Source organism: Ursus arctos, unplaced genomic scaffold (assembly GCF_023065955.2).
Source record: "Ursus arctos isolate Adak ecotype North America unplaced genomic scaffold, UrsArc2.0 scaffold_31, whole genome shotgun sequence".
Taxonomy (NCBI): Eukaryota; Metazoa; Chordata; class Mammalia; order Carnivora; family Ursidae; genus Ursus; species Ursus arctos.
This window is the reverse complement of record NW_026622997.1, coordinates 28,492,352-28,513,087: the sequence shown is the minus strand read 5'-3', so window position 1 is coordinate 28,513,087 and position 20,736 is coordinate 28,492,352. Positions and strand designations below refer to the sequence as shown.

The 20,736-nt window shown below is 44.8% G+C and overlaps 1 protein-coding gene across 3 annotated transcripts; it reads left to right on the top strand.

The window, feature by feature from the left end:
• Nucleotides 1–1,381: 1,381 nt before the first annotated feature.
• Nucleotides 1,382–14,061, top strand: LOC113243784 (HLA class II histocompatibility antigen, DM beta chain). 3 transcript variants are annotated; one of them, XM_026482629.3, is made up of 7 exons: nucleotides 1,382–4,779; nucleotides 7,086–7,251; nucleotides 7,907–8,188; nucleotides 9,673–9,957; nucleotides 11,375–11,491; nucleotides 11,651–11,686; nucleotides 12,045–14,061. In XM_026482629.3, the coding sequence occupies exons 2-7, from the start codon at nucleotides 7,197–7,199 to the stop codon at nucleotides 12,059–12,061; spliced, it is 792 nt and encodes a 263-aa protein (XP_026338414.2). In that variant the 5' UTR covers nucleotides 1,382–4,779; nucleotides 7,086–7,196; the 3' UTR covers nucleotides 12,062–14,061. The 3 variants fall into 3 exon arrangements, with proteins under 3 accessions (XP_026338414.2, XP_026338416.2, XP_048081779.2); XM_026482631.4 differs by having other exon boundaries at nucleotides 5,179–7,251; nucleotides 11,378–11,491; XM_048225822.2 differs by having other exon boundaries at nucleotides 5,179–7,251.
• Nucleotides 14,062–20,736: the final 6,675 nt, after the last annotated feature.

Here is a 20,736-nt window from a genome sequence, read left to right as displayed (position 1 = left end):
GTATGACGCTGTGTGAACTTAGACAAGCCACGCCCGCTCTGTGGACTTCAAATTCCCCATCTGTAAAACGATCGGCTTCCGTTAGCTGCTCTCCGATCAAACGTTCTATGGTACTGTCACTTGCAGTACTCGAGAAGCACTGAAGAAGACCCTCTCTAGCCTGGTGTCCCCCTTCCCAGCAGGTGTCCTGTTCTGGAATGAATGCGGTTTCACCACTCTTCCTTGACAGTATACTGCGCCCTTCAGGGCACACGGGCTTCCTCTCGCTGGAATGCCTACTTTATTCTGCTCCCCTTGTTCCCATCTTATTCAATGCTATAGGTCCAGCCCAAGTATGACTTCTTCCGTGAGCCTAACCCTAATCGTGCAGCCTTTTTTTTTTTTTTAAGTTTATTTGAGTAAATTTAAGTAATTTCTACACCCAACATGGGGCTCAAACTCATGGCCCCGAGATCAAGCGTCTCATGCTCTTAGGACTGAGCCAGCCAGGCGCCCCTCCTGCAGCCTCGATTGATCTTTATTGAGCTCTTCTAAGACTTAATGCCCGTGCAATTCGACCCAGACTTTGCTCGCAAGGGTATGCTGCCTTGTTTCATATGTTAATTTTTTTCACCCAACTAGTTTGTAATTTATGTAATTCAGGGATCATAAACAGTTTATCCTCCCATCAACAGAACAAGGTGGATCTCATTTTCCTTTGTCATCACTAACACTTGAAATTATTTGACTTTCAAATGTTGGCAATACGGTGGGTGTAAAGTGGTGTCTCCTTTTGATTTGCCTTCCTTGTGTTGTTGCTGAGGTTGGGGATGTTTTCATAGGTTTCTTTCTCTGTGAATCGCTGACTCATATCTTTTGTCTATTTAAAACATTGCATTTTCTTGTCTTTTTCTTGTGCATTTGTGGGCATTTCTCAAATGATCTGTGTAACAATTGTAGGTCAGTACAAATATTGCAAGTGCCTTCTTCCACTTTACTGCTCATCAGGTACATTTGTGTGTGTCCCACCCCTGAATAGGATTATTTAATTTTGACAGTTACAAAGTTAAACAATTTTTGCTGGAATATAAGTGATAACATGATTTTCTCAATGAGAATATTTTATAAGTTTTTTGGCCAATTTCAATAGAGAAAATTTGAGGGATATAGAAGTTACAGGGAAATAGTCAAATGTCTGTTAACTATCTTTATTTAGTTACTAACTCACAAAATTAAAATCCATATTTTATAACATACATATTAATATAGGGATATTGCTGTTTCCACTCACATTTCATAAAACAAATTCATGTTTTCAAAAGATTTATTTATTTATTTTAGAGAGAGAGAGAGAGAGAGAGGGAGAGAGAGTGTGCACAGGCTTGAGAGAGTGCAGGGGGGAGGAGCAGAGGGAGAGAGAGTCCTCAGCAGATTCCACGCTGAGCACAGAGCCCCACGTGGGGCTAGCTGTCACCATCCTGAGACCACGACCTGAGCAGAGACCTAGAGTCAGCCGCTCAGCCGACTGCGCCACCCAGGCGCCCCAAACAAATTTATTTTTATTCTTCTCATGTATTTTCTGATTATACGAATGACTTCCAAATTTATTTATTTATTTATTTTTAAAAATAAAGCAGTTTACTTAATAAATAAACACCAAGATCATTTCATTAATTTCTCCCCTGACCCCTGCAACCACCAATCTGTTCTCCATATCTATGAACTCTTTTTTTCTATTTTGATTTTTAATTTTTTTAAAGATTCTGTATATAAGAAATTATATGTATCTGTCTTTCTCTGTTTGACTTAATTCACTTTGTGTAATGCCCTTGGGATCCATTCATGTTGCCACAAATGGAAAAGTTTCCTTTTTTAAATAGCTGAATAACATTTCATTGTTATGTGTGTTATGGGTGTCCAGCCATATGGACATGCTATCCATCCAGCCATTAATGGACACTTAGGTTGTTTCTGTGCCTTGGCTATTGGAAGCAATGCTGAATGAACGTGGGGGTCTGTATATCTTTTTGAGTGAGTGTTTTCCTTTTCTTTAGATAAATACCCAGAAGTGGAATTGCTGGCAGTTCTATTTTTCATTTTTTGAGGAACCTCCACACTGTTACTGACCACTTGTGTTGTCTGTAGGTAGGACTGTAAATTGGTGCAGCCACTAAAGAAAACAGTGTAGAGGGATGCCTGGGTGGCTCAGTCGTTAAGCATCTGCCTTTGGCTCAGGTCATGATCCCAGGGTCCTGGGATCGAGTCCTACATCGGAACTGCTTCTCCCTCTGCCTGCCACTCCCCCTGCTTGTGCACTCTCTCTCTCTCTTTCTCCCTCTCTCTCATTCTCTCTGGCAAATAAATAAATAAAATCTGGGAAAAAAAAGTGTGGAGGCCCCTTCTTGTATTTATTGACATCATTTTAGGATAATGTATCTTCTCAGAACAGCTTTGAAAGAGTGGCCTTAATTTGAAAAGGAAAAAACCCGAGGACTTATGTATAAGGTAATTCTTATTTTTCTGATGAGTAGTTTTGGGTCGAAAAGCTTTGTCTTATATTTATCTGGCCATATATGATATTTCACTATGCTTTCTTCCATTCGTGTTATTGTTTTCCTTTCACATTTAGATTTTTATTGATCTGAAATTTTTCCAAATGATGGAGATAAGGATGAAACTTTCTTTTCCTCAAAATAGTAAATTGATCTTCTTAATATCATTTACTAAACATTCCATTTATCCCCAGGGATTTTATACCAAGTTTCCCTATGTACATGGATTTGTCTCTGAATTATTCAGTCCATTGGTTTGTCAGTTCCTATATCAGTTTTGTTGTTCCTATATCATATTGTTTTAATTATTATGGCTTTTCATATGTTTTAATATTTGGCAAGGCTGGTTTTCATTTCTTTATCAGTCACCTCTCCCCAAATCCCAAGATACCCATGGATTTGATTTCTGTGCACGTTTTAGAATCACTTTAGAATGTTCTCCCCAAGCCCTGCTTTGGTTAGGACAGCATTTAGGTTAGTGATATGGGGAGAAATTGACTTCTTCGTTATGTTAGGATGCCCCATCTGTGAATATGTCTCTTCACTTTCTGAGGTGTTCATTTATGTACTTTAATAAAGTTTTCCCTTTTATTTGTAAAGTTCTTATACTTTTTAATGTTAATTTCTAAACATGTTATGGTTTTTATTACTATTATAAATGGCTAGCAATGTTCAATTATTTTCGGTTTATTAGGAGTATAGAATTTAGAATCATAAATCCCGAGTTCAAGTCATGGTTTTATTACTTAGTGCCTGGGTAAAACTGGACAGTTGCTAACCTCCCTCTACCTCCATTTTCTCATAGTTCAGATGGAGATAATAACATTATTCAAGAGGTGTGGTGACAAATCAGGTAGAATGTCCCCCAGCAGCTCAAGTCATTTGGCTGCAGGATGGAGGGATGATGGGCTGGTTACAGCAACTGTAACCCCAAGGTCAGGGTCTGGAGCAGTGAATCCTGTAGAGAAGACGGAGTGGGAGGACAGAGGTGAGGTGGGGGGGGGAGGGACAAGGTTGGACAGACTGGGAAGTGATGTAATCCCGGCAGGGTGCAGATGTGCGTAGTTTTGAGAAGACATTCAAGGGAGTCACAAACGTGGTCTCATGCTACGGGTTTTAGATTGCAGGTGATTGATGGGTTGAACAATTTTTTAGTTTATAAAATTGGGGCTTGAGTTAAAACCATCTGTCCAGAAGAGGAAGCTGAGAACTTACAGGGAGCAACAGAAGGAAGTACCTAGAAGGGATTTATTATTATGGCCGTGCTCTCAGGAAGAGCATGAGACCACACTTGTGACTTCCTTCAGTGTGTGATGCCAGTAATGCTGTTGTAGTTCCTTTTTGTTTTAGCCAGTCCAGGTTCCTGGTAGACCCCCAACAGCACCTTGTAACATTGCCAAGCTTGTGGCATTTATGCCAGGACTGCAGTGCCAACTGCCTTCCCCTTCTGAACGTGACTTCAGCCCAGTAGTCAGTGCTCACCTCCCTGTCCACCATGCCCTCAATGATTTCTCCTCTTTAAAGTACACTGGCGTTATTGCTTACTTACTTTAACATAAACTCTTCTCTTTACAGATGTGTGTTCTCACTCCCCAACTGAAGTAAAAGCGAATGACGTGGGAACAGAGTCTGTGTCTCCTTGCTGGGTATTCCCTGTAATGCTCTGCCCAGAAACGCAGTGGTTAGTCCACTTGTGGCGCGCGGTGGACAGCCTGGAGGGAGAGGCGTGTGAAAGGAGAGGACTGGCTCTCGGGGCTTGGGGTAGTGCTAGTAACGTGGGAACGTGGCTGCGGCTCCCTCACTCCTTGAGTCCTGGCGGTCCTGGCACTACAGAAATAGCTATCCAATCACAATGGACAGGGCACTTGAAACGTTCTTTTGGGTTGATGGAAGGTGGGGAACAGAACTAGGTTTGTAAAATTAGGAGGAAAGGGGGAAGGAAGAAACCTCTTCGCTGAACACAGGTCTCTGGGTTTTCTGTCCTGCCTTATTCTAAAAAGCATCCTCGGTCTTCTCATTAATAGAGAAGTGAAATCTTCTGCATTTCCTGCTGCTGGTTCACAGAAGGTTTCACATCTCCTTTGGCTGCCTGAGCAGAGACCAGACACGAGAGAGGGAACTCCGTGTGGCCCCAGCGCGCTGGCGGGTGGCCACCCCCGCGCAGGCACGGGACCTCACCGCCAGCATTCCTGTGCCACTGCAGGCTTTGTAGACGGTCAAAAGGATCCCCAACCCCCGCTCCTGGGAGGTCAGGCTCACCGCTCACCTGGGGGGAGGAGGAAGAACGTAAGGGGGAAGTGTGTGTGTGTGTGTGTGTGTGTGTGTGTGGGAAGAGTTTACACAGTTTTGAAACTGTCAAAAGAGAAAGCAAGGAGACGCTGGTTCTGAGAACAGAAGGAATTCTGAGAACAGGGAAGCAAAGACTTGGGTGGTCGAGTGGCTTTTCCCTTCATCTTTCTCTCAGGGGAGACCACCCCTAGCTACCTTTATGTGGGTCACCTCAGCACCAGGGTGTAGTGAGTGTGTGGGCTTGCTCGTGTGCATGCATCTGTGTGTGTGTGTGTGTGTGTGTGTGTGTGAATCTTTGGAGCTATTTTCTAAACTTTATTTTTTTTTTAAGATTGTATTTATTTTATTTATGTGACAGAGAGACAGCCAGCGAGAGAGGGAACACAGCAGGCGAGTGAGAGAGGAAGAAGCAGGCTCCCAGCAGAGGAGCCCGATGTGGGACTCGATCCCGGAACGCCGGGGTCACGCCCTGAGCCGAAGGCAGACGCTTTAACGACTGCACTACCCAGGCGCCCCTGTTTTCTAAACTTTAAAGCGAGGACGCTTAACAGATCTTTTTTTTTTTTTTTTAAAGATTTTATTTATTTATTCGACAGAGACAGAGACAGCCAGCGAGAGAGGGAACACAAGCAGGGGAAGTGGGAGAGGAAGAAGCAGGCTCATAGCGGAGGAGCCTGATGTGAGGCTCGATCTCATAACGCTGGGATCACGCCCTGAGCCGAAGGCAGACGCTCAACCGCTGTGCCACCCAGGCGCCCCTTAACAGATCTTTTAAGATTATATGAGATAAGCATGGAAAGGGCCTACCTAGTATAGTATCAGTTCCAAAGTAGAAGCTCAACAAATTTTGGACTCACCACCCCATTGTCTGCCCTTTCCAGCTCACCTGATGGCTCATTAGAGGAGGTAGACTGTAGAAACATCTTATAATGAAGGTGGGGTTGAGAACGGGGGTTGCTGGGAAATACGACTTCGGTTAATCTCAGTTAGTTACACAAGGCTTTTGTTTCTGATATTCATCTTTCCATTCATTTTTGGTACGTGATTCTTTTTTCTTTGTAAGTATCGACTCTCTTGAGGCTGGGGACCTTGGGGGAGGATAGGTGAGTGTTGTGTCAAGGGTCCCTCTCCTAACCGTCTCTCATTTAGCTCACTGCTAAATCAAATCCAAAAGCTTGCAGAAGCTGAGGTGAGGAGATTCAGCCCTGAAGCCGCTGGGAACAGAGAGAAGCCAATTTCAGGTTTTAAATTTGTGATGGAGAAAACCACCAGTTGTATAGTTCACAGTGGGATAGGAGAATGAATTGCTATTTAAAATCTGCCTTTTCCAGGGGAAGTAAAGGAGGGAAGCTTTATCTTATTTTTTCTAGTGGCTTCATCATGCAGGGACCTGCTCTGGGACAGATAGGACCAGTGGGAGAAACACACAGGAGAGTGTTGAGTTTGGAGCAGGCAGGCGAGCTTTGGAAACTGGTCCATTACCAGCTATTTATCAAGGGTTTAAGTGGAGTTGTCCTGCGGTCTGCCCTGAGATGGCTCAGAGTGGTTGAGGGTAGGATTTCCTGGCTCCAAAAAAGCCGGAAGGATGAAATTCAGCTCTGCAAGAAGTGATGGAATCCCAGGGAGGGATTTTCCATTCTCTGTGTCTGACCTCAAAAGTGGAACTGCTTCCCTTACTCTGAAGTCGTGCTTTGAGGCCAGATAACCCTGCACTCTCCCTGTACCTGCTTCCATCTTAACATGCCTGTCTCTGCCACCTGCTCCGGAAGGGCCTTTCTTCCTCCCGCCTCCACCTCTGGGTGACAGGACAGACCAAGGGTTACGCAATATCTTTCTAAGTAACCTCCCTCCAAGGGACAAGAGAAGTTATCTAGTCTCAGTCTTGGAAGGATATTGAAGGGAACCACTTAAACCAGTGGGCAGCCCAGGCTACATATGTCCTGGGAATATTCGGATTATTCTCTCCACTAATCTAAGGAAATCCACTTATAGACTGGTCTTTCCCATAGGGAAAGAGTTGAGAGACAGAGTTGTTTAAAGCCTAGGGCAGGAAAAGACTTACCTGGTAACTGATGATGCTAGGCTGAAGGACTCAGCGATTTGTCTCTTTATTTGTCCCCGCCCATCTAACCAATCTGACAACTCTTAGTTTGGGACTGACTGAGAAGAGCTGGTCGAACAGGATTAGTATCTAGGGGCTACGTGGCTCCAAATCACTCATTTAGTGGGGATCAAGGACCTGGGGCTATACCCTATTCCACTCAGGGTTTGGAGATCATTTACCCAGGCTGGGGCTACTGGAGCAGGCGAGGACCCAGGGCCCCTGGAAGAACTGGTCCAGGGGACTGAATTCCTGGCGTGTCCCAAGAGCACAGCATGACCACACTCCTGCCCTTGCTGCTGGGCCTCAGCCTGGGCTCCACCACAGCAGGTAAGGGTTTCCTGCCTGGGATCCTCCCTTCCTCTGCTCCTTTGGGACAAGGGAGCCACTTGGATTTGGACACCTCAGACTAGTTTGTCTCCCTGGTGTATACTCCGATAGCACTTTGTACCTTTGTATCTTTATAGCAATTTTAATATAATTAAACTGTATAATTATTTGTGTAATATATATCTTTTGCTGGAGGGTAGGCAAGGGCACTATCTGTCTTGTTTACTGCTGCATCCTCAGCTCCTAGCACAGTGCCTGGCACATATGTGCTTCATAAATAAATATGGAGTGAATATTTAATAATATATCCAGCATACAACAAAGCTGACTCTTTCCCTTGACCCCTTTTCTCACTCAATAATTTGCCTAACTGAAGGTCTTGTCCTGTGTAAATTGTTGTGTTTAAACTAGCAGATAATTTTGGGCCATTCCTGTTCCCATACTTAGTCTCATAAAGAGGAAAGAGCGTCTAAAAACTTCTCTGCCGCCACCATCTATTCCCTTTATCGGTGCCCTCGGAGACTTTACACGGGCTCGGTCTGTAGATGCTTCCTGAGGCAGGAAAGCTACACCCCACTCACTGGGTGGAACTGGGGCGGGAGCTGGGGCTTGGGCTCCCTGCGGTCTCTGAGCTCCCCTTCTCTGGTTCCGGCAGGTGGCTTTATAGCCCATGTGGAAAGCGCCTGTCTGTTGGATGATGATGGGACTCCAAAGGATTTCGCATATTGTGTCTCCTTCAACAAGGATTTGTTGACCTGCTGGGATTCGGTGGAGGGCAAAATGGCCCCTTGTGAATTTGGGGCACTGAATTTCTTGGCCAAGTACCTCTCAGATTACCTCAACCAACAGGAACCCCTGCTCCAGCGCTTGTCTAATGGGCTCCAGGACTGTGCTGCACGTACCCAGTCCTTCTGGGGATCACTGACCCGCAGGACAAGTAAGACGAGAGGGGCACAAAGGGGCTATCGGGAAGCACAGTTAGGAGGGGGGAGGCCAGGGAGAATCTCTCCATCCCTCCATCCCTCCATAGGCAAGAGGTTTGAGATTTGTGCAGGAAAGAAGCAGCAAATGTGTGGACCTGGAATGAAGAAAGAGTGAGTGTGAACCTTCAAAGGGTTGTTGATGGGGTTGGAGCAGGAATAAAGAAGGGGAGGTGATGTTTGAGGCCAGTGGGGCAAGAGAGTAAGCATGCTTTCCTTCTATTCAGGGCATCTCAGGATGCAGAGTCAAGTTAACCAGGAGTGTGTCAGAATAACCAGAATGCCTTTTCCCAAAGTGCTCATGCCTCTTTATTATAGGTTCTGATGTTCTAGGTCTGGGGTGGGCCCAGGCGTGGGAATATTTAGAAAGCCTCACAGGGGATTTCAACATGCTTTCTTGCCCCAAAGACTTTGCACTGAGAATGACTTGAGATTGGTAAAAGAAATCATGAAGATCTCCATAAGACAGAGTAATATGTCTTAAGATGTGATTCCTGGACCACTTTTCTCAGAATTGCCTGGGGAAGGTGCTTGTTAAAAATACAAGCCCTTGATTGCCACTACAGATTCTCTCAGTGAAAATATTTCGGGATGCAACCTAGGGAACCTGCATTTTAACACAACTTCTTGGATTTTTATTTAAGATTTTGTTTGAAAAGCACCAAGGTAGAGGCAAGTAGGAGGGTCCCCTAGGAGAATAAACTAGTAGAGAATGGCTATATTAATGATCTCATTAATTTGGATTACATTAATCCAAATTTAAGAGAGTTAGATCTGATTTAGGCTTTTTTCTTAAACTATCCGAGGGAAAAAATGTTTCTTGATTCAGCCACTTAGTTTATTTTTTATTTTTTTAAAGATTTTATTTATTTATTTGACAGAGGGAGAGACAGCCAGCGAGAGAGGGAACACAGCAGGGGGAGTGGGAGAGGAAGAAGCAGGCTCCCAGCAGAGGAGACCGATGTGGGGCTCGATCCCAGAACTCTGGGATCACGCCCCGAGCCGAAGGCAGACGCTTAACAACTGAGCCACCCAGGTGCCCCCCACTTAGTTTATTAAATTAGATTTGAGGGCTGATGTCTTCTCCTACCTTTACAAATCCCAACCTACAACGCTTGACAACTGTTAGCTTACATACTCGAAATAAATACGGCGACTTCTGAAACAGCTTGCAGTCCAGCCCTGGCTTCTACTTAATACAATCAACCGTAATTTTGGAACAGGAAAGAAAGGAAAGGACAATGAAGGGATGGGAGGAAATAAAGAGCAAAGCAGGAGTGATTCTAACTCCTCTTTTTCAAAGGGATGTATGGAGGCATGGTGTGGGGGTGGGGAGGGTCGATTGGCAAAAGCCACGAAGAGTTGAAGCAGGAAAGAAACCAGGTTGGAGAAAAAGCCAGAATGGTGCCCTCTTTCATGACCACATTTTCGTCCTATGCAGGGCCACCGACTGTGCAAGTAGCCAAAACCACTCCTTTTAACACGAAGGAGCATGTGATGCTGGCCTGCTACGTGTGGGGCTTCTATCCAGCTGATGTGACCATCTCGTGGAGGAAGAACGGGCAGCCTGTCCCTCCTCACAGTAGCGCCCCTAAGATGGCCCAGCCCAATGGAGACTGGACATACCAGACTGTCTCCTATTTAGCTACCACCCCCTCTTACGGGGACACCTACACCTGTGTGGTGGAGCACATCGGGGCTCCTGAGCCCGTCTGCGAGGACTGGAGTAAGTGCACGGCCGGTGGGAGGAATTAGGGTGGAAGCAGAGAGCTGCTGCGCGTGGGTGGTGGGAAAGGAACACCAGCATCTCGGCACAGGGAGTGACATGTGGACAGGTCCATGGAATACGGCAGGGCGGGAGATGCTGAGTAGGAGAAGCCAGTCTGGAGGAACTGGTGGAGGGTTGATGACCAGAGATGGGGCAATGGGAGACAGGAATGGAAAGTTACTGTCGTCGTTGCTGCAGTGGTGTGGTTGACTGAGGGCGACAGGGGAGCAGCATGGCTATCCTGAAGAGAGGATGTGGTTTGGTGACCATGTTTTCACAACCAAAGATTGTGATGCAACATTTTAGGATCCTCAGATTTCAACTATTCTGTTGTCTGGTCAGGAATGGGAATTGAAGGAATAAAAAAGGTTTCAGAAGAGACGGGACTTTCTTTTGGTGTGGGGGCAGTGCTGAATTTGGGCCACGCTGTCAGGGAAGAAGAGGCCTGGCTGGCAAACACTTTGGTGTACATGCTTGGGGGCTAATGAACAAGGAACTAATGACCACTGTTTGAACCCCAGGATTGGAAGTAGTTAAATGTACCAAGATTTGGTACACAGATTTGGGGAAAGAGAAGAAGGAGCAATGAGGAAGAGGAGGGGTATCTACGAAGGGCTAGGGAACAGAATCCCAGACCGGCTGCTGAGACTGGGCTCCCCCTTTGGGGAGTGCTGTCTTGCTGGGCTGAGAAGGGCTGAGAAGGGCATGGAGAGCAAAGAGAGGAACCCACAGGCGCACACCGGAACTCTCCTGGGAAAGTCTCCTTCCCAGCATGCACCAGAGTTTCTTTGGGTGATGGAATGTTCATTTTAGCATGGGGGAAGGAATCCAGGTGGGGTGGGATTCAAAGTACGAGGGGTTCCAGGAAGTGGGAGCTATGGAGTGGGTTGGAGACAGGTTCTGGAAATCTGGATGTGGACAGGAGGAGATACCTCAGTGGTCAGACAACTCATGGAATGGGATCACTGGGAGTTAAGGGAGGTGGAAAGACACTTTAATAGACGAATACTCAGGTAGAGCACGTAAGGGAGCGAGCGTTGTCCTATGGGGTAAACGGAGAGGGGAATGAGGAGTCCTTTATTCTTTGGTGAGAGAACCTTCAGGGTGAAGGAAGGAAAAAAGATGCCTTGAGAGGCCCCACTGTATTAGGGTGCTAACTCTGGTGAGAGGGATTCCCCAGGGCTACTCTGGAACTAGAGAGCTACAGGATGGGGATTTTTGAGGAAAGTCTGTTTCCTTGGGTGCAGGTTGGTGTGAGCCAGACCCTTGGCATTGAGATAAAGCACCTTTGAACTTACCAGGTGGAGGTCACACCAAACTGAGTGGCTCTGGCAATGAACAACAGATCGGTTCTAGCAAGTTTCTATTTTTGCAGCAGCTGGGCTGTCCCCGATGCAGACAGTGAAGGTTTCTCTGTCTGCAGTGACTCTGGGCCTGGGCTTCATCATTTTCTTTCTTGGTTTGCTCAGCTGGCGGAGAGCTGGCCCCTCTGGTGAGTGCCACCCCCGACCTCCCATTGCCAATCTCACTCCCAATTTCTGGTCACTTTCTGTTTGTGACTGGTTCTCCCACTGCTACCTCATTTGCTGTGAGTAATGCCACATACATTTATCTACAGACGGTCCTCTAATCAGGTGCTTTTTTCCCCTAGGCTACATTTTGCTTCCTGGGGACAGTTATCCTGAAGGTAACATCTCTGTTGGTCTGTTTGCCTACTGGTCCTTTGGAGGGGTGAGAGATCTCGGGAGTCAGTGTTGGGCTCAGCTAATGGCAGGGGTGAGGTTCCACAGGATGTAGCCAAGAGCATCCATTAAACAGCCATTGTCGGGATTAGCAGCAGGAAAGAGCAGAGCCTGTACCTCCTTCTTCTTTCCAATGGAGCGTCTATGGGAGACGACTGAAAGCGGCTTTGTAGTATTAGTCCTTGGTGATCTAGAATGTTTGATGTCGTTGTATCAAGGGCTCTGGCATGGATGGTTATAAAGGCAGAGGCTGGGGTCAAGTTGGTTTGAAGCCTTATTATTTCCTTTTTATTTCTTCTGCAGGTCAACACGTCAATTAGAGGCAGAGTCCTACACCTTCTACCCCAAGTGAGGAGATTCAAACTCTTAGTGATGCTGCTGTGTCCCTCCAACATTCTCAGACCCTACAGATTTTCCTGGATCCTGTGGTTTCTCCATCCAGATCTTTGAACTTCCCAGCCCACCCCATGTACACCTTAGCAAGTTGGGGGAACTCATTCCTGGGAATATTCTGTAATCAAGATGTTGTCCAAGGCTATATTTCTGGGTTGAATATCATCTGGGGAGGGAGGTTAGAGGCCTTTCTGGAGGCCACACAGTGCCACAGGGGTCAGTGAGTCACTGGAGATCATCTCTGAGGAATAAACTCCGGTGGAAATATCGTTTTTCTATGTTTTTTCCTGAGGCCCTGGGGAGGGACCATGAGCAGAGTTACGGGTTGGGGTTGATTCTCTCCTACCTGAGTGGAGGAGTCAGTACGTCCTCCTAATTATTCCCTCTAGACATGGCAGATTGGGGGCAGTTTTCTGATTTATAATTCATGAGAAGAAATGAAACTGTGGTTGCAGGGAGTCACAGAATCAGGGAGAGGCAGGGAATTGACAGTGTACTCACCTCATAAGGGGTCTTAGGAGGATTGCGTGAGTCCATGCTTGCGGATGGCCAAGAACATTGCTGGCACATGCTGAGCTCACAGGAATGATGTTAGTTACTACTAGTTACTCAACTTTCCGGGCCGGGCATCGGACCAGGTACTTCGCATGCATTATTCCATTGATCCTCATCACCACCCTGATGCAGATCCTCAGACAGGACTCAGGGGGCTGAGCTTAACTTCAGATGGGAGTTCTGGGCAGTTATTTCTTCCAAACCCTAAGGGGGGAAGAGCCCATAGCTCAAGTGCTTATTATGACCTGGGTGCTGGGCTAAGTGCTCTGTATTTGTATCTCATTTACGTCTTACAGTAACCCCAGGAAGAAAAGGCTGTCTCCTTCCATGTCACAAGTGAAGGAAGCAAGGTTCAGAGTGTGAATAACTTGCCCAAGATCAAAGAACAGATTTTCTAAAGGATATTTGCCTACCTGAGCCTGAAGTAAGTAGATGGCTTTATTCAGAATCCTTATGCTGGGGAGCACACCACTCTTCGGAGCCACGCTTTCATTCCCTTCTACCCCCAACCCAAGGAACATCCGCTGTTGGGGTACAGATTTCTCACTGTAGAAGGGAGGTGCATTTTGTTTCCGGTGAGGGGCGACACCTGCTGGACGCATAAAGCGGGGCAGTGGCATTGTTTTTGTAATTAGGGTTGGAGACTAGACTTTGGGCAAGGAAAAGAAACCAGAAGAGAAGACAAGTACTGAAGCAGCTTAGCCTAACGGGATATTGTGGGGGGAGAACAAGGGGTTATGGATGCATATTTGCATGTGGGGGTCTACATAGGAATACGTAAGATCAAAATCTGATGCGCTGGGGGAAGAGGCAGAAGATAGACCACAGAACCTTCTTGTGTGGGGCTATCCATGAATGTGTGTGTGTGTGTGTGTGTGTGTGTGTCCATGTGGGTGTGAGGGGTGGCATGGGGGCTAGAATCCTTCATCCTTGGACTGTTTCTGTGCTGATGGGGGCCTACAGAAGAATGGGGGAAGCACTGTTCTTATAGACTTAATGTCCAAAGTAGGTGCTCAGAGTTTGTCCAACCAGTGACTTGATTTCTTCCACATCCATGGTTTCCCCAGAAGGATCCTTGTGATCAAGGCATTTGTTCTGGAAGGAGGTTTCTGGGGAAGTCAATGGGAGGGGAAAATGCTCATGAATTCAAAATGGTTATTCTCTGAGCAAAGCCATATAAGGTCGGAAGAGGGAAAGTGCTGTGTGCTGTGCTAATTGGCAAATGTAGGCTCAGAAATTAACCTCTAGAAATTGTATCAGTTTTATATTTCTTTTTTGCATTTATATATAGCATTTAATGAATAAGCTTGTGTATCATGTAAATCATCTTCCACCTCTGCTTGACTTAATTTAAATCTTGCTGTTTAAAGTCTTATGTTGTTTCATTTTCATTTTTCCATTCATGGTTTTTGTTTTTGTTTGGTTGACACAGCAAATTCCTTTTGAAGTGCTAGTCTGGTCTGGGGTAGGGCTTTGGGCGGTGTCTCTGCCTGGCTGATTTTGAGCAAGCTGCACACCCAAAGGGTCTGGGTCTGGTCACAGCAGTGGGAATCAAAGTGACAGGACCCCCAGGGGAAGGAAGGAGAGGGTCAGCTAATTGGATAGCTTCCAGTCCTCCTCTGGAGATTCCTGGCAGGCTTCTCTCTGCCCTAACTTTGTGTGTTTTTGTTTTATAGGGAAGGCTGTCCCTTTGCAGATAAGGAGTAGGAAAAAGTGCTGCGTAGGTCTCCTGGGATCCAGGAAGCTAGATTAGGGAGAAAAGGGAGGAACTACATGTCCTTACATGGGGTGATGAGTGGTGCTTGGATGGAAAGTAGAAGTGGGGTAATGGTGGGCCAGCTCTGGGACTGTGTGAGGAGAGTAGAATGTTAAACATAATCAAATGCCAAAAAGGGGTGTGTGTGTGAGAGAGAGAGAGAGAGCAAGAAAGAGAGAGAGGAGAGAGGCGGTTGGGCTGTTGGGTTATACGTAATCCAGGTGCGTACAACACATGGTTCTCCCCTTTCAACGTCTTGCTCATTTTAAAGGCTGAACTTGGAGCTGGAATTGACTTTAAAGGTCATCTAGTCTAACTGTCCACCCGTAAAAGGGCCGGGTCTGTGTTCACGAGGGCATGCACAATGCAGGGAGTCCCTTCAACCCTTGGGGCAGATAGCAATACTTTAGAGAACTGTGTTGACCTCAAGTTTGAGGTTCTTCTTTTGATATGATTTCAATCATATGTGGGACCTAAAAAAAACCCCAACAAATGAATAAACAAATGAAAAGTTGAATCAGACCTATAAATACAAGCGAATAAACTGATGGTTGCCAGAGGAGGCTGGGCAACGTGGGGGAAGGGGAGTGGGAGACACAGGCTTCCAGTCACGGAATGAATGAGTCACGGGAATAAAAGGCACAGTGTGGGGAACATGGTCAGTGATGTGGTAATAGCGTTGTGTGGTGACAGATGGGAGCGACGCTTGCGGGGAGCACAGTATAACGTATAGAGAAGTTGCACGACTCTGTTGTACACCTGAAACAAATGCAACATTGTGTGTCAACTATACTCAGATTTAAAAAAATAAAGACAGGGGCGCCTGGGTGGCACAGCGGTTAAGCGCGTGCCTTCGGCTCAGGGCGTGATCCCGGCGTTTCGGGATCGAGCCCCACGTCAGGCTCCTCTGCTATGAGCCTGCTTCTTCCTCTCCCACTCCCCCTGCTTGTGTTCCCTCTCTCGCTGGCTGTCTCTATCTCTGTCAAATAAATAAATAAAATCTTTAAAAATAAAAATAAAAATAAAAAATAAAAACAATGGGACTAAAACTCAAATATACCACGGGAAGGAATATCCTCGGTGCTTTTTCCTGAGTGACAGCACGCTCCTGTGTTCCAGCTTCTCTCCGTGTCCTTACTCATGTACACAGTCATGTGAAAAGACCAGAAAAAGCTTGGTATTTACTCCCAATGTTTATTTAAGAAAATTACTTTTGCCAGGCCAGTCCCAAGGGGCTGCAGAGAGTGGAAAGACCCCAAACCCAAAAAGATTTCTCCCCGAGGGGGGGACTCACCTGCTCTCCTGACCCTTCCTCTCCCACGTTTCCATTGCAAATGAGGTTTCCAAGAGCCCTTGGCCAGACTGGTTAGAGGTAGGGAATGAAGAAAGAAATGACTTTAATTGACCCAGGGCCTCAACAGAAAACAGATGGCACGCTCACAATAGGATATTTCAAGGCGAGTCTATTTACGAGGAAGTATTTCCAAAGAAGTCGGTGGGGGATAGCACGGTGTAACCTGGGGGTAGCAAGGGACTGGAGGGGGTATCAGAATTCAGAAGGAGAGCCACTCCTACAGTGTCACTAGCTTGCCAGCAACAGTGCCCTTCAGTCAAGGGACACAGCCAGTCTAAGGTGACCTTGCGAGGAAGCCAAAGGAGTAAGGACCCTGACCTCTAGCTCTGCCTCCCTCCGCTCTCAGAGCAAGGCTGAAAGCAAGGGGAGGCCAAGGAGCTTGGGAATCTGTGATGTCCTACAGGCCAGCACTTGGGACAGACGCCAGAGTGGAGAAATGTGGATCTAGGAGGACAGATGTAGGACACTTGGCACATTCACAACATGAAGGGAAGAAACCAAAGTTGTGGCCGTGGGGTGGTGGCGGGGGCGGAAAGATGCAAAACTTGGGCTTCCTTTGGCCCCGGGCAGGGACAAGACCTCAGTAATAGCAGAAGACTGTCATTTCCTGCTCAGGGACCCGAGAGAATACTCCTTTCTGGTCTCCCCTGCCCTAGCCCAAGTCTTATGTAACTCTTTGTGGATCTTTATTTTTTCCCCCCAGACATACTGTTCTGTAAGTTTTTTGAGTTCCTCAGGATTAAAATGGAACTTTGTTTGAGGTTATCCTGCATTTATTGAGCAGTTTGGGGATAACAGACTTCTTTTTAATAGTAAGTCATCCCATGCAAAAACAGAGGGTATTTCCCCATCTATTCATATCATCTTCTTTGCTCTTTATTATGCTTTTTAAAATTTACTTTCTCATCGTGGTCCCGTGTACACTCAGTTAATTCTTTGACATTTTACAGACTTTGTTGTCATTATGATTGATTATCTCACTGTAATTTTATTTTCCAATCAGTTATTTCTGATGCAGAGAAGTGTAACCAACATTTCAGAAAATGGAGTAAAAAAAATAACAAACTCACCATCTTAACCATTTTGAAGTGTACATTTCAGTAGCGTTAAGTACCTTCACATTGCTGTGCAGTAAATCTCCAAAACTTTCTCATTATGCAAAACTGAATTTCAGGACCCATTAAACACCAACTCCCCATTTCCCTTTCTCCTCAACCCTGGTCACCACCCTACTACTTTCTGTTTCTATGAATTTGACTGCATTAGATAATTCATATAAGTGCATTCATACAGTATTTGTCATTTTGTGACAGTCTTATTTCACTTAGCATAATGTCCTTAAAGTTCATCCATGTTGTAGCATGGCTCAGGATTCCCTTCCCTTTTTAAGGCCAAAGAGTATTGCATTGTATGGATAGCCCCCATCTTGTTTATCCATTCATCCATCGATGGACATTTGGGTTGTTTTCACCTCTTAGCTATCGTGAATGATGCTGCTATGAACATGGGTGTGCAAATATCTGTTCAAGTACCTGCTTTTTTTTTTTTTTGATAGTAGCCATCGTAATGGGTGTGAAGTGATATTGCATTGTGGTTTTTTTTTTTTTAAAGATTTTATTTATTTATTTGACAGAGATAGAGACAGCCAGCGAGAGAGGGAACACAAGCAGGGGAAGTGGGAGAGGAAGAAGCAGGCTCATAGCAGAGGAGCCTGATGTGGGGCTCGATCCCATAACGCCGGGATCACGCCCTGAGCCGAAGGCAGACGCTTAACCGCTGTGCCACCCAGGCGCCCCTGCATTGTGGTTTTGATTTACGTTTCTCTAATGATTCTCGATGTTGAACATCTTTTTATATGCTCGTCAGCCGTTTGCCTATCACCTTTAGAGAAATACCTACTCACGTCGTTTGCCTATTTTTAAGTTACTTTTGTGTGTGGTTTTATTTGTTGCTGCTGTTGAGTTGTGGGAGTTCTTTGTCTATTCTGGATATTAACACCTTATAATACATGTAATTTGCAAATATCAGCAGTTAACCAATTTTTGTAGGCTGGTCACATATGGGACAATCTTGCTGGATTCTCTTGCTGGTTTCAGTGGTTTGTTAGTTGTTGATATCCTCTCTCTCTCCGGGTAGATAACGACATCATCAGCAAACTCTGAGAGTATCCCTTTAAGTCCTTGAAACTCTTAATTAGTTTCCTTTTTCATAGCATTGACCAGGACCTCTAGGGCTATGCTAGATAGTAGCAGTGACAAAGAGCATTATTGTTAAAGGAAATGCAACTGAATGTTCTCCATTAATTACAATGTTTACTGTAGATGTTTGAAAAATTAAACTTGTTATCTGAGATAATTGTAGATTCACATGCAGTAGTAAAAAATAGTATAAACAGATCCCATGTACCTTTTACCCTGTTTCCCATAGTGATGACACCTTGCGAAGCTATGGTACGCTGTCACAACCAGAATACGCCGATACAGTTAAAATATAGAACATTTCTGTCATCACAAGGATCCCTCATATTGTGCTTTTATAGCCACACCCACTTCCCTATTGCCCCACATCCTCCTTAACATTTGGCAGTTGCTAATCTGTTCTTTATTTCTGTATTTTGTCATTACAAAAATGTTTTATGCGGTATATAACTTTTTGGAACTGGCTTTTTCCCTCAGCATATTTCTCTGTAGATTGCACAAGGTTGTTACATACATGCAGTATCTTATTCCTGAGCTGTATTCCATGGTACGGCTGTAGCACAGCTGGTTGAAGGATTTTTGGATTGTTTCCAGTATTTAGGTAATCTGAATCAATCTGCTCTAAACATTTACGTATAGGTTTTGGTGTGGACATAAGTCTTCATTTCTGGAAGAGAAATGCCCGGTAAGTAGTGTAATTGCTGAATCGTGAAGTAGTTCCATGTTTAGTTTTAAAGAAACAACCAAACTGTTTTCCCAAGTGGCTGTGCCAGCAATGTATGAGCGATCCAGTGTTTCCACATCCCCACCAGCATTTGGTATTGCCACTGTTTTTCATTTTAGCCATTTTAATAGGCGGATGGTGATTTCTCATTGTTCTTTCTTTCTTTCCTTCATTTTTTTTTTTACGATTTATTTATTCATTTGTCAGAGAGAGAGAGAGAGAAAGCACAAGCAGGGGGAATGGCAGGCAGAGCAGGCAGAGGGAGAAGCAGACTCCCTGCTGACCAAGGAGCCCGACATGGGCTTGATCCGAGGACCCCGGGATCATGACCTGAGCCAAAGGCAGACGCTTAACTGACTGAGCCACTCAGGAGTCCCTACCTCATTGTTGTTCTAATTTGCATTTCCCTAAAGGCTAACACCGTTTCATGTGCTTACTTGCCATCTGTATACCCTGCTCTGTGAAATGTCTCTCCATTTCTTCTCTTTTCTAATTAGAGTGTTTGCTTTTTCCTGCTGAGTTTTCAGAATTTGTTGTATATTCCAGATACTGGTTCTCTTTTGGACACATGGTTTGCAAATATTTCCTTCCATCATGTATCTCGTCTTTTCATCCTTTTCACAGGTTTTTCACAGAGCAAATATTTCTAATTTTGATGAGGTCCAATTTATTAATATTTCCTTTTATGAAACATGCTTTTGTTGTCAACTCTAAGAATTTCTTGCCTCGCTCTACATCCTGAAGGCCTCCACTATTTTAAAAAAACTATCTTTTACATTTAAGTCCATAATCCATCTTAGGTTGAGCCGCTGCTGCTTCCGGCTCTCCTTCTCCACTCTGTTTACCTTTTCTTTTCTTTTCTTGCATTATTTACCGGCTAGAACTTCTTTTTTTTTTTTTTTTTAAGATTTTATTTATTTATTTGACAGAGAGAGAGAGACAGCCAGCAAGAGAGGGAACACAAGCAGGGGGAGTGGGAGAGGAAGAAGCAGGCTCATAGAGGAGGAGCCTGATGTGGGGCTCGATCCCATAACGCCGGGATCGCGCCCTGAGCCGAAGGCAGAGGCCTAACCGCTGTGCCACCCAGGCGCCCCCTGGCTAGAGCTTCTAACACCATGTTGAGTAAGAGTGGTGAGAGTGGGTATCTTACCTTGTCCCTGGTCTTAGAGGAAAAGCTTTCAGTCTTTCACCATTAAGTACAGTGTTAGCTCTAGACCTTTTTCTTTTTTCTTTTATCTCTTTTTTAAAAACAAGTTGAGAATGTTCCCTTTATTCCCATTTTTTCCTGAGTTTTTGTTATGAATGGGTATTAAATTTAATCAAATGCTTTTCCTGCATTGGTTGATATAATTGTGTTGATTTGATCATTTTTCTTTGTTAGTCTAATAATATGGTAAAATACACTGATTGATTTTTGAAAATTGAACCAGCTTCACATCCCTGGAAAAACCTCAATGGTTGTAGTGTTTACTGTTTTTTTAATATATTGCTGGATCATATTTGCTAATAATTTTTTAAGGATCTTTGTGCTTATATTGATGCAGGATATAGGTGTGTAGTTTTCTTTTTCATTTGGTTTTGGTATTAGAGTAATATTAGCTTCATAAAATGAATTGGGAAGTGTTTCCTCCTCTTCTGCAAGAGATTGTGTAAAATTTGTGTTAATTCTTCTTTAAATGTTTCGTAGCATTCTCCAGTGAAACCATCTGGGCCGAGAGTTTCCTTTTTGGGAATTTAAATTTCAAATTCCAAATTCAACACCTTAATAGTTCTATAGGGCTATTTAAATGACCTGTTTCATATTGGGTGAGTTGTAATAGTTCGTCTTTTTTGAGGAACTGGTCCATTGTGTTTAAATTCTCAAATTTATGTTTATAGAGTTGTTTGTAGTATTCCTTTATTATCTTTTTGATGTCTGCAGAGTCTGTACTGATATTCCCTGCTTCAGCACTGATATTGGCGATTGCTGTCTTCTTTGTCAGTCTTGCTAGAGTTTCATCAATTTGTTGATCTTT